Source organism: Rhinoderma darwinii, chromosome 10 (assembly GCF_050947455.1).
Source record: "Rhinoderma darwinii isolate aRhiDar2 chromosome 10, aRhiDar2.hap1, whole genome shotgun sequence".
In the NCBI taxonomy this organism is placed as follows: domain Eukaryota; kingdom Metazoa; phylum Chordata; class Amphibia; order Anura; family Rhinodermatidae; genus Rhinoderma; species Rhinoderma darwinii.
The window spans coordinates 86,156,059-86,173,186 of NC_134696.1; the positions used below are offsets into that span (position 1 = coordinate 86,156,059).

A 17,128-nucleotide genomic window follows, 5' to 3' on the forward strand; every position below is an offset into this window, starting at 1 on the left:
TGTGTGAACGTTATGGATAATTGGTTTGCATATGACCCTGATGTCACAAATAGTGTTACAGTTTAGAGATCCAATGAGCCGTGTCTGTGCGTCCAAATACAGATAATTGAGAAACGCTCTTCATAAGATTGCGCATTGGTCACCATGTCAATATATCAGCTGACGGCGAGAGGTTTTTTTTTTTTTTCAGGGCTTTTCCAGGAAATTCTTGCAGCTGTATCTGTTCCTGAAGCTCAGTCCCATCCAAGTAAATGGGGTGGACCGTACCAGACACAGCCACAGCCACATTAATGAGAGTAGCACTATGGCCGGTACATAGCCCCTTCTTTCTGCTTATCATTGCTAGTATCGGGGGTCAGAGCCTCACTGATGGCTTATCCTAAAGGGCTATACATTTAAGATGTCCGGCCAACAACTATTCCTCCCGACATTATAAAAAATATGAGCATTTGGCTGAGCATGCGTGTTTTTTCAATGGGTAGAGGGGAATAAGCCCCTGACAGACCTCTGGTAATGGCTTATCTCCCTCAGAAACAAGAGATCGGACATGCTGAAATCAAAATGCCGTTTCTTCTTTCCCCACCGTCATCTGCCATCGGGGGAGAATCAGTATACCCTCATTCATATTAGGGTATGTTCACACGCTGAGTCAACAACGGCTGAAAATTACGGAGCTGTTTTCAGAAAAAACAGCCTTTAATTTTCAGCGTTTTTTGAAGCTGAAAACGTTTTTTCAGGCGTGTTTTGGAGCCGTTTTTTTAAACTGTTTTCGTAAGCCCCATAGAACTGAATGGTAGTTACTGAAACAGCGTAGCTCGCATGCTACGCTGCTTCCGTAACTGCTATTCACTACTATGGGAGTTACGGAAACAGCGTAGCTCAGCGAGCCACGCTGTTTTCGTAACTCCCGACCATAAAGTCAGGAAGTGGATGGGAGTCATTGATAGCAGACAAAGCTAGAACGAGATTTAGGGGGCGCCGTTCTGGAGATAGGTGCGGGTTCCAGAGGTGGGACCCGCATCTATCTGACATTTATGACATATCCTGTGGATATGTCATAAACGTCCCTCGTGGGAAAACCCCTTTAATGATAATTTAATTTAATAATAATTTAATAATAATAATAATTTAATAATAATTTAATTGATGTTTTTTCAAACAGTTTGCATCTTTTACAACAACTGACAAATGGCTGCAGTATACACAGAATATTATTATGGATATGTGCATAGGTCCTCTCCATAAGTCACATCATTTAGGGCACGTCTTGTGTGCTAATTTTTCAATTTTTTCTTCAATTTACTTTAACAGAACCCTGTATAAAGGAAAAAGTTTTATAAAAAAGTTAAGCTGGATTCACACGAGCATGTTCGGTCTGTAAAGGACGGAACGTATTTCGGCCGTAAGTCCCGGACCGAACACACTGCAGGGAGCCGGGCTCCTAGCATCATAGTTATGTACGACGCTAGGAGTCCCTGCCTCTCCGTGGAAGTACTGTCCCGTACTGAAAATATGATTACAGTATGGGACAGTTGTCCCGCAGCGAGGCAGGGACTCCTAGCGTCATAGATAACTATGATGCTAGGAGCCCGGCTCCCTGCAGTGTGTTCGGTCCGGGACTTGCGGCCGAAATACGTTCCGTCCTTTACGGACCGGACATGCTCGTGTGAATCCAGCCTTAGAGTACATGACAAATGTAAAAAGTTTGATACTGACTTCTTTGCCATGTTATTCGTTCTTGACATTACAAGCGCAATGCTTTGACGCTCCTCTGACCTGTTATCCCCATGACAACACTTCACAGCAATATTGTATGACTCTAAATCACCATTAAATCAATGTCTACATCCCTTGTATCTTGAATAGTAGCAGTCATGATGTTAGATTTATACAATGTCTCCATGACAAGGCCAACACCGAGCCGTGGATTCATAGCAATATACGGTATTTCCCACATAAAAAATCTAAACTCAATGCTATTAGGAAAACATACAACATAACAGACAATGATTGTATTATTAAAATTTTTCTAAAAGTTACAATAATCAAATGTAACAATTTCAGGAATCATTTGAAAATTGTTGAGTCCCGGATGTGACTTATGCAAAGGTTGAACACCTGATGTGAGTGTATGTAGAAAAGAAATGTTAATACAAAGGACAATAAGGCTACATTCACACAAGTGTGACAGATTTACGCGCGTAAAAAATGTGCGTAAATCTGTCCGTGTGCGTTATGCATCATTGTGCTTTGCATGCGGCATGTGTTTTTCGCGCACTCACATGCACTGTGTAAAACACGCACAGCACACAGATGTGCGTCCGTGTGCTGTCCGTGGTTTTCACGCACCCATTGACTTCAATACGCGACTAGGTGCGTGAAAACGCACCAATGTGGGACATGCAGTGAGTTTCACGCAACGGACACTCGTTGCTTGAAAACTCACGAATGTGTGAACGGCCCCATTGAAATCAATGGGGCCGTGCGCTGTGCGTTGTTTCAACCCACACCACACGAACGAGAATCACTCTCATCTGAATGAGCCCTTAGGGTATGTTCACACGAGGGCGTCCGTTACGGCTGAAATTACGGGGATGTTTCAGCCTGAAAACATCCCCGTAATTTCAGCCGTACCGGCATGTGCAGGCGCTTGAACGCCGCGTCAATTACGGCCGTAATTAGCGCTGCTATTCATTGGAGTCAATGAATAACGGCTCTAATTACGGCCAAAGAAGTGACAGGTCACTTCTTTGACGCGGGCGTCTATTTACGCGCCGTCTTTTGACAGCGGCGCGTAAATATACGCCTCGTGTGAACAGACAAACGTCTGCCCATTGCTTTCAATGGGCAGATGTTTGTCAGCGCTATTGAGGCGCTATTTTCGGGCGTAATTCGGGGCAAAAACGCCCGATTTACGTCCGTAAATAGGCCGTGTGAACATACCCTTACTCTTAAGGCCCCGTTCACACTTTTTTGCAGGCAGAAAAAAAATCTGCATCAGCATTCCTTCAGGTATTTTCAGCGTTTTTTTTCACCCCCAGCCATTGAAGCTAATGCAAGGACTGCGGGAAAAACACGCTGCAAAAATGAGCGTCGACAAGAAAGGACATGCCACTTCTTTTTCCCGCGAGCAACCAAAAGCCGCCTGGGTAAAAATATGCCTCTGGCTCCCATTGAAATCAATAGAGGGTGAAAAACAGCCGTTTTATGGTGCTGATTCCAACGTTGCTTCTGCGTCAAAATCAGCGCAGAAAACAGAGTTTTTTGGCGCTGACTTTGACACGGAGACTCCGTCGGAATCAGCACCAACAACCGAATCCCGTTGATTTCAATGGAAGGCGGAGGCGTTGTTTTCCCCGCTCGCGGCAAAAAAAAGCAATATGCTCTTTCTTCCAGTGGTTCCGTCTCTGATCACCTATTGAAATAAATGGGAGGCAAAAAAAGCCTCGTTCAATGACTGCGAGCGAAAAACTCAGCAAAGACCAAGGCAAGAAAGTGCAGGGAGGTGAAAATCTGCCTCAAAATTCCTGGAGGAATGTTGAGTCAGATTTTTCTGCCTGCAAAAAAACTCAGTGTGAACAGTGCGTTGGATTTTCTGGGATTGTTTAACGTTTCAGGCCACTGTAAACAATCCCTATTTCATTAAAAGGGTACCCCGAAGATAAGCCCATCACAGGGTCTCCCCACTTCTAGCGCCCCTAGTGATCACCTGTAATCGATGGGGCGGCGAACCCCTACTATTAACTCATTGCTCTCTAATAGGGTATACCAGAGAACCTCTTTTAGTAAAGAGTTTTAGAAATAGCACACCGTATAATATTTATTAGTCACAAATCTGTGCTTTTAGTCATGTGACTGCGCTTTTTGTTTACCTATGGCAAATCCTTTGCTGAGAAATATTAATTATATTGAAATATAAACTATTCATTCCTCATCCACATATGTCCTGTATGCAAATAAACACAGTCACACCTGTTGTCATGGCCTCTGAATTCTCTGGTTGGGGACTAAACTGCTACAAATCACCCAACAGCAGCTTGTTGACTGTTTCCAAGAAGCAAAATTAGATCTTTTACTACAAAGCACAAGTGTAAATTAACTAAAGTAAGTGTAAACTGCAAATAAAAGTAATGAAAATAAATACATGTAGATGATATATTTATAGATTGTGCAGCCAATGCTAATGAGAGGTGGAGCTTATCTTTAAAGGCACAGTATATCACATAAACATACATCATTATAGAAGACTGTACAATATAACCAATACACCAATATGGGTCTTACAATTATGGCATAATTGTATAGTAATGATGATGATAACCCACATCATAAAACTGTACAACACCCGTAAGCAGATCACGTTATGACTTTGTAACATCGATCTAATAGACCACTCAAAAATATAGGGTAATGTGGTCATTGGGGGTAAATAAAATTTTTGTTCTGTGGATATCTTTCATAGACCCGCTCTCCTTATGTAAGGAACGAGAGGTAGATTATTATTTACTAGGCAGAAGCCATGAAAAACATACAGACTACATAGCAACCCTATATTTATGACATGTAGGATCAGCAGTCTGCGGATTTGGCGGATCGTCATCATTCTATACAGTGGCGTAACTACCGCGGTAGCAGCAGTAGCGGCTGCTACGGGGCCCGGGGCTTGAGGGGGCCCGTGCCGCCAGCCAACACGCCCACCCAAATGCCCGGTGGCGCCGCTAGCAGCCGTTATGGCTGCTACAGCGGTAGCGCCGCTACTGTGGGGCCCGCGACGCCGAGCCTTACACAGGCCTTCTCATGCCTGTAGGTGTCGCTAGCACCGGAGGGGGCCCCAGTGCTAGCGGCAGCCAAATACATGTATTAGCACTGAATGGCCGGGCATGTTCCGTGCCTGACCATCCAGTGCCTTACAATGACACTGATTGGCTAGCGGCGCGATGACATCATCGCGCCGCTTCCATGCTTGGAAGGTGCTGATTGGCGGGGCAAGTCATTCTGCCCCGCCAATCAGCGTCATCGGAGGATGCTCGTTCAGCTCCTGCAGACATGCTCAGAAGAGAGCATGTCTGCATCGCCAGTGAACAGCGTGGGAACGGGATCATGTGAGTATGTCAATTTTTTTTTTTTCCCTCATAAAAATTTGAATGCCATTATCTACAGGGGGGGTGGGGTCGTCTTTATGTGGGCTATTATATATAGGGGGTCTATATGTGGGGCAGTAGCTACAGGGGGGTCTATATGTGGGGCAGTAGCTACAGGGGGGTCTATATGTGGGGGTGTGGGCCATTATATACAGGGGGCTCTATATGTGGGCCATTATATACAGGGGGGTCTATATGTGGGGGTGTGGGCCACTATATACAGGGGGGTCTATATGTGGGCCATTATATACAGGGGGCTCTATATGTGGGCCATTATATACAGGGGGGTCTATATGTGGGCCACTATATACAGGGGGGGTCTATATGTGGGGCACTATATACAGGGGTGGGCTATATGTAGAGCACTATCTATAGGGGAGCTATTTTTTTTATGGTACTTTCTATAAGGGTGGGCTATGTGTGGGACACTATATACAGGGGTGGGCAACAGGGTGGCTATATGTAGTGCACAGTCTAAAGGGGTGGGCTATATGTGGGACACTATATACAGGGGGAGCTATATGAGAGACACTATCTACAGAGGTGGGCTATACGTGGAGCACTAACTATAGGGGAAGCTATATGTAGGGCAGCACGGTGGCTCAGTGGTTAGCACTATTGCCTTGCAGCTCTGGAGTCCATATGTGGGCACTATCTACAGGGGCTTCTATGTAGGTCACTATCTACAGGGGGCACGGTGTGTGTGTGTGTGTGTGTGTGTGTGTGTGTGTGTGTGTGTGTGTGTGTGTGTGTGTGTGTGTGTGTGTGTGTGTGTGTGTGTGTGTGACAGTTATATTTAGATGTGTTGAGAATTTTAACTTTGTTTATAGGTGCAGAAATGAGAAGCTGAAGACATCTAAACGGAAAACTGCAGAAATGGGTCATGGCCGGGAGAAATCCATCATAGATGTCTGAACCGGAGGGAGAAGAAAATAACTAGAATCTGAGACGTCACCGGTGAGTCACTTAATGTAAATGTTTATTTTGCCTCTAATCAGTATTGTAGTCACTGTATGATCTGCAGCGAGATGATGGTGATAGGATTTTTTTTGTGAAACCGCATCCCCCAGCATATCCTTACCATTGTTCCGGCCATGCTGGGAGCTGTAGTTTTACGCTGTACAAACCTATACGCAGTGGCGTAACTACCGCTATAGCAGCCGTAGCGACTTCTACAGGGCCTGCAGCATGAGGGGGCCCGTGGCACCCGCCGGCACGGCCCCCTCCCATGGCCGCAGGCTCCGCTAGCAGCCGCTATGGCTGCTACAGCGCGACGCCACTGAAGGGGTTGTTCCTACAAAAGACATGCATCCCCTATCCACAGGATAGGGGATACATGTGGGATCGCTGGGACGCCCAGCGATGAGGAGAACGGGGGACCGAAAGTCCCCCCTAAGTTCTCCATGACAAACCTCGGACTTCCGGGGTCTGTGTCGGCAGCTCCGTAGAAATGAATGGAGCGCCGGTCGCGCTTATGCGCATGCGTGACCAGCGTTCCTTTCATTTTTATTGAACTGCGCAGACGCCGGATGTCCAAGGTTAGTCATGGAGAACTTCGGGGGACTTTCGGTCCCCCGTTCTCCCTATCGCTGCCAGCGATCACACATGTATCCCCTATCCTGTGGATAGGGGATGCATGTCTTTTGTAGGACAAACCATAGGCCGTTTTTTTTTGGGGAAGGGGGGCTATATGGCGTTATCTACAGAGGGGGCTGTATGGTGTTATCTACAGAGGGGTTCTGTATGGTGTTATCTACAGGGGGGGCTGTATGGCGTTATCTACAGGGGGGCTGTATGGCGTCATCTACAGGGGGCTGTGTATGGTGCTATCTATAGGGGGGCGCTGTGTGGTGGAATCTATAGGGAGGCACTATGTACAAGGGTGGGGGGTTGTGTGATACCCAGCAGAGGGGGGCCCCAGTCAAAAGTTTGCTATGGGGCCCAGTCTTTCCTAGTTACGCCCCTGATTCTATGTAAACAGTATTTTGTCAACGATGGCTAGAGGATACACCGGTTTAATGTAGTAACCTCCAAAACGTATAAAACTATAATTCGATTATGTTTCTACAGAAAAAAAATATTACAAACGGAGTATGCTACTGCAATTGGGAAGGGGGAGATAAGTAGCAACCCATTAGTTCTGTAGCACAGTTATGCATTTTCCAAAAAAACATTTCTAGTGGGAAAACATTTTGTTAGAAATTTAAACGTGACATTACTTCCGGGTGGTGATGTTTTACAGCTGACACCCGGGACTAAAAGCCAGGAACAGCGATCGCGCTGTTCCTGGCTCTTTAACACCTCAAATGCTGCGGTCAATCGCGACTGGAGCATCTGAGGCATTGAAAAGAGGGGGACGGACCCTCCGACAGCTCATCACCCCCCCCCCTGCAACGAGAACCGGGTGGGTTGACGACGGTTGTCATGGCAGCCCGGGACTGCCTTCACGCTGCCTCTGTTAAGCCCTGCCCGTAAAAATGACAATATCCTGCAATACATTAGTATTGCAGTGTATTGTACCAGCGATCCAATGATTGCTGGTTCAAGTCCCCTGCTGGGCTAATAAGCTGTGTAAAAAAAGTGACGTTTTTAGTAGTGAAAATAACAAATATGAGAAGTTTTAAAAAAAACTATTTTCCCATAAAGTAACGTAAATAAAATTGGTATCGCTGCATCCATAAAAGTCTGAACTATTACAATATAGCGTTATTTAAGGTGAACGCTGTAAAAAAGAAAACATCTAAACTGTTTAAAACTGATTTTTGGTCAACTTAGCTCTTCAATTTTTTTAAAATAAAAAGGGATCAAAAAGTTGTATGTACCAAAAAATGGTACCGACAAAAACTACAGCTCGTCCTGCAAAGAATAAGCCCTCACACTGATGAAAAAAGAAAAACGTTATGGCTCTCAGAATGGGGCGACACAAAACCTTTTTATTAATTTTTTAAAAAAAAGTTTATTTTCTTTAAAAGTAGTAAAATATAAAAAAACCTACATAAATTTGATATCACTGCAATCGTATTGAGCAACACAATAAAGTTATGTTCTCGTTTTTATCGCACAGTGAAAGCTGTAAAAACTAAACCCAAAAAATAAAATCGAGGAATCGCAGTTTCTTTCCAATTTCAACCCGCAATTTTTTTTCCAGTTTCCCAGTACATTATATGGTACTTTAAATGCTACCAATAGAAACTACAACTCCACTCGCAAAAAAAAGCCCTCACACTACTCTTTTGACAGAAAAATAAAAAAGTCATGGCTCTTGGAAGGCGGGGAGTGAAAAACGAAAATCAAAAAATGACTGTCGTGAAGGGGTTAAATGGCACAGACTGTATTCTGAAACTTGTTCTGCACTATCAATGATACAGAGTATGGCGGAAATGTATATAACTTGTGAGACAGAACAAACCGTGGCACGTGACAGTCCAATAGCGGCAGGTTACTAGCAATGGCCTGCAGCTGACATTACATCATGAGCGTCAAGGAACGAGGGGAAGAGGATTTACATTATAGAGATGTGGAAGGTGATAGAAAAGATGCAGAAAGCCTGCAAGGAACATGATCCAGGGCCAAAGCGGAAATTTTCACTGCAGCAAACAGGAAATTCCTGAGTATACCCAGAAAATAACCAGTTTAATATCTCGGGAGGAAGCCGAGCAGATACACACGGCATGACTCAGTCCAGTCTGTTCTGTATTATCAATCACCCTCAGCTGTAAGACTTGAGATATTGTAGGAAAGTCAAGGAAATGTGTCATCAATCTGGGGACATACATTCTTCTTATGACAAAGCCCATTTTGACTTCATACTTAAAACCTTTGCAATACTGATTACTAAGATGTGAACATCACGTCCTGGGACATATGAAAAGCATCTCATTCTCTAGTGTGGACCATGCGGTTGCTATGTGGCCCTTGGACAGAAGGGTTCCAGTCCTGAATGGTTCCATCCCCTGTGCTACTGGGAGGTAAGAACTTGTTGAAGACCTCTCTCCCTAGAGGACATGCAATGTTAAAGAACAAGGTGGCTGGGAATCGGCAAAAAGGTTCTAAAAAAGGCAGTGGAGGGGGAAACAAATACCAAGCCCTTCTGTCCTGGGTGGCAAAACCCAGCACTATAATGAGGAACCATTTTGATCTTTGCTATGGGGCCTCCTTTCTTCTATGTACGCCACTGGATGGGAGTGGGGACTATCGTTTATGATGAGGTAAAGTGGATTAGGACAGAGCTAGAAATTAAAGGGTTATCCAGGTTTTGAAAAATTGATGGCCTATCTTTAGCGCCGCGGCCCCCTCAAACAGTTGATAGGCGAGGGTGGCGAGAGTCAGACCGCCACGATCTAATATTGATGGCCTATTTTAAGGATTGGCCATTCATTTTAAAAACCTGTATAACCCCTTTAAAGGAATCAGATATACATCTAAACAAATATTCTACATCACTTATAGTGCATATAGACCTATAAATATTCACACCTGATTAAAATAAATGACTAGACATGGATTTCATATTGGATAACTTATTTAAAAACTTCACACATGCAAAGATGTTGTAGCAAAAATCATAATTATTTTTTTTATTTTTTACATTGCCCCCCACTTGGGGAATTCTTAGCTGATTTAAAGGGACAGTTTGGTACAAACAAGGGGTTAGCAGAACGTCTTTTATCTGCCTGAGTTTTTTGTATGCTCTGGGACGCCTCAAGTTTCTTTTGAACCTGGGCACAGACTGAGCACAGTTCCCGATGAATGACATCTACCTCGGGATTGTTGGAACCACCAGGGGAAACGGAGGAGAACCGTGGATTAAACCCAAAATTACAGAAAAAGGGGGAGACCCCTGACGAGTTACTGACCCGGCTATTGAGGGAAAATTCGGCGAGGGGAATGAAGGAGACCCAATCATCTTGGCAGTCAGAGACAAAACACCTTAAATATTGTTCTAGAGACTGATTAGTCCTCTCGGTTTGGCCATTAGTTTCAGTATGGAAGGCCGAGGAAAAGGACAGATTAATCTCCAACTTCTTACAGAAAGCCCTCCAAAACAATGAAACAAACTGTACCCCTCTGTCAGAAACAATATTGACAGGAACCCCATGGAGACGCAGGATGTGTTTGACAAACAAGGTAGCTAATGTTTTGGAATTGGGTAGTTTCTTGAGGGGCACAAAGTGGCACATCTTACTGAAGCGGTCTACTACAACCCACACAACCATCTTGCCTTGGGATGGAGGCAGATCGGTGATAAAATCCATGGAGATATGGGTCCAAGGTCTCTGGGGAATGGGCAAAGAACATAGTAAGCCCGCTGGTCGGGACCTGGGAGTCTTGGACCTAGCACAAATTTCACAAGCGGCGACGTAGGCATTAACGTCTTTAGGCAACCCAGGCCACCAATAGGTTCTAGAAATTAGGTGCTTGGTACCCAGGATGCCTGGATGGCCAGATAGTGCAGAGTCATGATTCTCCCTGAGTACCCTTAGCCGGAATTGCAGGGGAAGAAACAGCTTGTTCTCAGGAAGGTTCTCGGGAGCTGAACCTTGATCAGCCGCAATTTCGGAGACTAAGTCAGAATCAATAGAGTATATGATTATACCTGGGGGCAAAACACAAGCAGGACCCTCCTCCGGGGGAGGGCTGGCCATGAAGCTATGCGACAGCACATCAGCTTTAATATTTTTAGACCCAGCCCTATAAGTGACCACAAAGTTGAATCTAGTAAAAAACAACGCCCATCGAGCTTGTCTCGGGTTTAACCTCCGGGCAGATTCTAGAAAACCAGATTCTTGAGGTCGGTAAGGACCGTTACCTGGTGCCTAGCCCCCTCCAGGAAGTGGCGCCACTCTTCAAATGCCCATTTAATGGCTAAGAGTTCGCGGTTGCCAACGTCGTAGTTACTCTCAGTGGGGGAGAACTTTCCTGGAGAAGTAGGCACAGGGACGGAGATGGGTGAGAGACCTAGTACCCTGGGACAAGACAGCACCCACTCCCACCTCGGAGGCGTCAACCTCCACGATGAATGGCACCATCTGGTTAGGCTGAATCAGCACTGGGGCAGAGATAAAGCACCTCTTAAGGACCTCAAAAGCCTGGACCGCCTCCAGAGGCCAGTGGAGGAGATCGGCACCTTTGCGAGTAAGGTCCGTAAGAGGCTTAGCGATGACCGAGAAGTTAGCAATAAATCTCCTATAATAATTAGCAAACCCCAGGAAGCACTGTAAAGCCTTCAGGGAGGCAGGTCGGACACATTCAGCCACAGCCTGAACCTTGGCAGGGTCCATGCGGAATTCGTTAGGAGTGAGGATTTGACCCAAAAATGGTATCTCCTGCACCCCAAACACACATTTTTCGGTTTTAGCAAAGACACTACAACTATTAACGGACTACAAAACTCCTCAAAAACATTTTATGTGTTGTATCTCCCTATGTAAAAAAAAACTCCAAACAGAGACATAAAAGCACGGAACCCTACTTGGGAACGAAGAATGACAGAGATGCAAAAGATATAAACACAGTGAGAAAATTCAATTATACTCGATTAGACTCCGGACCCAACCAGCTAAATGGGGTGTGGGTATCCAATCCCATAGACAGAGTAACCCCCAACACCGCCACTCCCATAGGGCCCCCCAACTCCCTTATTCAACACCTGTGGGAACTAGAGCAACAGTGGTGAAGTTAGTAGCGAGGGTGCAACAGCCAGGCTGAGCAAAAGGAAGTATCATTACAAAAGTCAATGTGTGTCATCCCGGAGCATTAGGGTATACGGGACTCATAAATACAATGGCTGACATATATGTCCCAGCCAATCACCCAGTATGATCTCACTGGGGTGGAGGAAACTCAGGTCAGGAAAAAGGGCATTAAAGTAGAGTCTTATGGAGGGACAAACAAAGCCCTGGGAAGGGAATTATTGAGATGCAATAATAACACCCGCCCCAACATAGGAGTTAAACCCTGATCAACCCTAAAAAGTGACAGGCACACCCTCACATCTAAGCTGCCAGGGGAGGACAATAGCAGGCAATATAGACCGAAGGCACACAATACAACATCCAATCCACACAGACATTATGTGGAAGATCAATCTCTGCTTGGATTGGAGGGTGCCTCACTGGTGCCCGCATCTCGGCCGGACCATCTCTGGAACGGGGTGGAATCGGTTGAGCCGGGTTCGGAAATGGACCACCTCTGGGAAAGAGCAATGCAGACGGTGCAATCCAATAGGGTAGCATAACTGGTGGGCTCTCCAGAAACAGAAACGCTTCCTCCAAGTCATCCGGGGATCTAACAGCAAAAGAATGACCCAGTTTTCTGAGAATGATGTGGAAAGGATAACCTCATCTGTACGATGCCCCTGCCACCTTGATAGCCTCCAATAAGGGTCGTAGAGCTCTACGCATATACAGCGTTAGCCTGGATACATCAGGCAGGATGGTAACCACCTTTCTCCCATGCTCTCCTCGCAATGTCCTCTTTCTGTTTGTATATATGCACTCTGCAGATGACATCTCACGGGCGGTTGTTGTCCCTCGCCCTGGGGCCCGCCAGTCTATGTACCCTATCCAACTTAATAGCCATATCACGTGGCCTGTCCAGGAGCTTGTTGAATATGGTAGTCACGGTGTCATAGAGGCAGTCCAGAGGCACCAATTGCGAGATGCCCCTTAATTTCAAATTGTTCAGTCTCCCCCTATTTTCAACATCATCAAGATGCAAAGAAAAGTCTCGCATTTGGGTAGAGTGTGTTTCCAAGGTCTGAGAGAGAACCGAATTATCCATAGAGTTAACAGAATTGAGGTGTTCCAAAGTCGCAACACGCTCAGTAAGTGAACGAACCTCATGGTTAACTGCATGAATGGCCTTGTCATGTCTTTCCTCAAGGCAGGAGAGTCGCATGTCCAGGTCTAACTTCGTAGGTAAGGCCCACACCATTTCCCACAGCTCTGTCAAAGTCTGTTCCATGGAGGGTGGTGGACCCGGAGTAAAGACCGACTGTTGGTCTCTTCCAACTACAGGGGGAGAGGTGGTACCTCTGAGGATGGTGGGGATCCCTTGCCTAAGCTGGGACAGGTCGTCTGAGAGAGGCAGCTGTGAGGCGGCGGGGGAAGGTGGCGCCACCATAACAGCCACACGGTCAACGTCCCACTGGGAGTCACCCCGGGGGACAAGTAGAGGGAAGTCCCCTGCAGAGGCTGGCTGAGTCGTCCCAGGCTCGCTTTCAAGGCCCTTGACAAACCTCTGGTGCCGACATGGCAAGCGGTCGTGATGGTGAGCGGCCACGATCACTATCTGTCTGGGGGGAGCAGGGAGTCGTCGGTAGCACCAGAGCTGGCGGCGTCTGGCTGCAGACTAGTGGCGGGATAGAGGAGCGCTGAGGAGGTGGTGGGTCTCGAGCGAATGAATTTGCCGATGGAGTATGTGCAAGGGGTCACAGAGAGGCTCCTACGGTTCCTCCCCTTCGTCATGTCGTGCAGGTGCAGGAGCAGGGTAAGTGAGCCTATTTAGCGGTATTCTGAGAGGCCGGGTCCGGAGCATTGAGAGTGTGCATCCTTACACCGCCATGCCAAAGCCATGCCCCTATGTCTCACCATGGTGACTTCAAACCATCTGTAGGTCTACATGGATACACAACACAGTAGGATTTTTTCAGTCAAAAATATTTGCAAAGTTGCTTCATATTTTTTAGAGCTTAGAGCAATAAATGTATTGTCTGCAATTGTGTACATACCCTTTAAAGAGTAACAGCACTCGAAAAATTTTGAGATATCATAGAGAAATATCAGAAATTGTGATCAGTGGGAATCCGAGGAGCTGATACCCCCACTGTCGCTGAAATGAAGGTGCAGAAGCGCTCTACAATTTTGCCTGGTATTGGCACTCCCTGAAGATGCCCTCACATAGCACCTCTCTCCCGTCTTTAAGCTAATGAGAAGTGCCGATAATAGCCGAAGGCGCAGAGCTCTTATGTACCTTTGTTTCAGCGACGGCGATGGTCTTAGCATCTAGACGCCCACTGATCAAAATTTCTGATATGTCTCTATGAGATATCAAAAGTTTTGCGAAAGCGGAGTTACCCTTTAAGGCTGTATTCATATGTGGCTGTTTTGCAGCTGCAATTACTAAACTCTACTTTAACCCCTTAACAACCTGTGACGACAATGCACATCATAGAGCGGGGGGGGGGGAGTTTGGAGCGGGCTCATGTGTGAAGTCCGCACCATACAACGCAGCTATCAGCTGTGTATTACAGCTGACACACTGCTCTAACGGCCATGAACAGCGATCGTGCTGTTCCTGTCCGTTTAACTAGTTATATGCCGCAGTCAATAGCGACCGCAGCATTTAAATCGGGGGGCGCTAATAGTTGATATGACAGCACGGGGGCATAATGAAGGCCCCCAGATCTGCCTTCCGGCTGCCTCTGCTAAGCCGTGGCTTAGCAGAAGCCTGTAAAAATGACAATATACTGCAATACATTAGTATACTGCAATACATTAGTATTCAAGTCTCCTAGGGGGACTAATAAAATATGTGTAAAAAAAAAGTTAAATACATTTTTAAAAAGTGTAAAAAAATACAAAAATATTAAAAGTTCAAAAAACCCTTTTCCCATTTTCCCCAAGCACAATGTAAAAAAAAAAAAAAATTAATAAAAATTGGTATCGCCGCATCCGTAAAAGTCTGAACTATTACAACATACCATTGTTTAACTCGCACGGTGAACGGCGTAAAAAAAAACAACTAAACCACCCGAATCATTGTTTTTTGGTCACCTTAGCGCTAAAAAATTAAAATAAAAAAGTGATCAAAAAATCGCATGTACCAAAAAATGGTATCAATAAAAACTATAGCTCGTCCCGCAAAAAATAAGCCCTCACACCACTCGACTGAAAAATCAAAAAGGTATGGCTCTCAGAATGCGGTGAAACAGAACAAATTTTTGTTAACAAATAGTTTTTTCTTTGAAAGGGTATGTTCACATGGCTTAGCAAAATACGTCTTTTTACGCGCCGTCTTTTGACAGCGACGCGTAAAATTAAACCTCGTCGGAAAAGAACATCGTAAAACCCATTGAAAGCAATGGGCAGATGTTTGTAGGCGTAATGGAGCCGTTTATTAGGCGTAATTCGAGGCGTAAAACGCCCGAATTATGCCTGAAAACAGTGGGTGTGAACATACCCTTAAAGTGGTAAAGTATAAAAAAAAACTATATAAATTTGGTATCACCGTAATCGTATTGAGAAGAATAAAGATAAGTTGTCGTTTTTACCGCACGGTGACAGCCGTAAAGACAAAACCCAAAAAACTATGGAGGAATTTCTTTTTTTTCCAATTCCACCCCACAAATTTTATTTTTTTCTGTTTTCCAGTACATTATATGGTACTTTAAATAGTGCCAATAGAAACTGCAGCTCCTCCCGCAAAAAATAAGCCCTCACGCCGCTCTATTAATGAAAAAATAAAAACGTTATGGCTCTTGGAAGGTAGGGAGTGAAAAACGAAAATGTAAAAACAAAAAATGGATGGCTCGTTAAAGTGTTAAAGGGAACTTGTCACATTGACCTGGCAGTCTGATCTGCAGGGAGCATGTTATAGAGGAGGAGCAGCTGAGCAGATTGATATATAATTTTGTCAGAAAATATTTGGTAGAACTTGTAATTTATTGATCTAAACCTCAGCTCATTCTGGAGTCCAGTGGGCGGTCCTACTTGAGTGCACACTTATACAGGGAAGTCTGTCAATCACTGATTAATACCGACCACTGGACTCCTAATTCCTGAGCTGAGATTTACATCAATAAATTACAAATTCTACTGAACTTTTTCCCACAAAACTATACATCAATCTGTTCAGCTTCTCCCACTGACATGATAGGACTAGTTTTTTTTCAATTTGACAGGTTAACATTAAAAAATATATTACAGTACAGACACTAAAGGCATATCGCTATATTGCTTGATCAAAAACGTGTAGGTTCCAAAAAATGGTACCAACAAAAACTACCACTCGTCCCGCAAAAAATTAAGCCCTCACACCGCTCAATCGACAATAAAATAAAAAAGTTATGGCTCTGAGAATGCGGAGACACAAAAAACTATAAAAATTTGGTATCTCCGTTATTGTATTGAGCCGCAGAATAAAGTTAAGTTGTCGTTTTCACCGCACATTGAAAGTCATAAAAACTAAACACAAAAAAACAATGAAGTAATCACAGTTTTTTCCAATTCCAGCCCACAGAGAATTTTTTTTAAGTTTCCCAGTACATTATTTGGTACTTTATATAGTGCCAATAGAAACTACAACTCCTCTCGCAAAAAAAGAAGCCTTCATACTACTCCATTGATGGAAAAATGAAACAGTTACGACTCTTGGAAGGCAGGGGTTGAAAAACAAAAACGAAAAAAAAACAAAAAATGTCTCAGTTCTGAAGAGGTTAACTTAGAATTGACTAAAAAGGTATCTGAAAATGGGTTTACAAAACCAGAGAATCTTCCTAATTTTTACCATAGGTAATAAGGATAAGATTTCTACAACAATTTGTAAATGTCAAACAGATTTACTCACCACAACCACAAAAGTTAGATTGTCCGCTCTCAAGGAAGAAGCTCCTGATATCAGAGTGCTGGAGAAGACCAAAAAAGGCCAAAATGCAAGTAGTTCTGCCACCATACTGCGAGGAGTGTAAGCTGAGAGAAGGTAACTGTACTGACGCCAGGACAATTCTCTCAATATTACTGTTTATTTTACATTAGGAAGTATGTACCAATCCTCCCGAGCTCCAGAGAGCCGTATCCTGCTGTAGGATGTTATGCCATCTGTTTACATTGTGAATACAAACAATGGCGGGAACCACTAATAGCTGAATTACTGGGTGTTAACGGCGACACACTCTAAAGCGGGGGTCTCAAACTCGGCAGGGTAAATGGGCCGCACATAGAAAAAATGTGAAATTGACAGGCCACATTACTTTCAAATTTGATACA

At 44.7% G+C, this 17,128-nt stretch overlaps 1 protein-coding gene across 2 annotated transcripts in view; it reads right to left on the reverse strand.

The window, feature by feature from the left end:
- The window catches only part of LOC142662157 (testicular acid phosphatase homolog), a 79,510-nt gene extending 62,588 nt beyond the window's left edge, over positions 1 to 16,922 (reverse strand). For both annotated transcript variants that reach the window (XM_075840163.1, XM_075840162.1), the window contains exon 1: positions 16,710 to 16,922. In XM_075840163.1, coding sequence (XP_075696278.1) covers positions 16,710 to 16,814 — 105 coding nt within the window. In that variant the 5' untranslated portion in view covers positions 16,815 to 16,922. The remainder of the gene's footprint in view (positions 1 to 16,709) is intronic.
- Between the last annotated feature and the right edge of the window lie 206 nt (positions 16,923 to 17,128).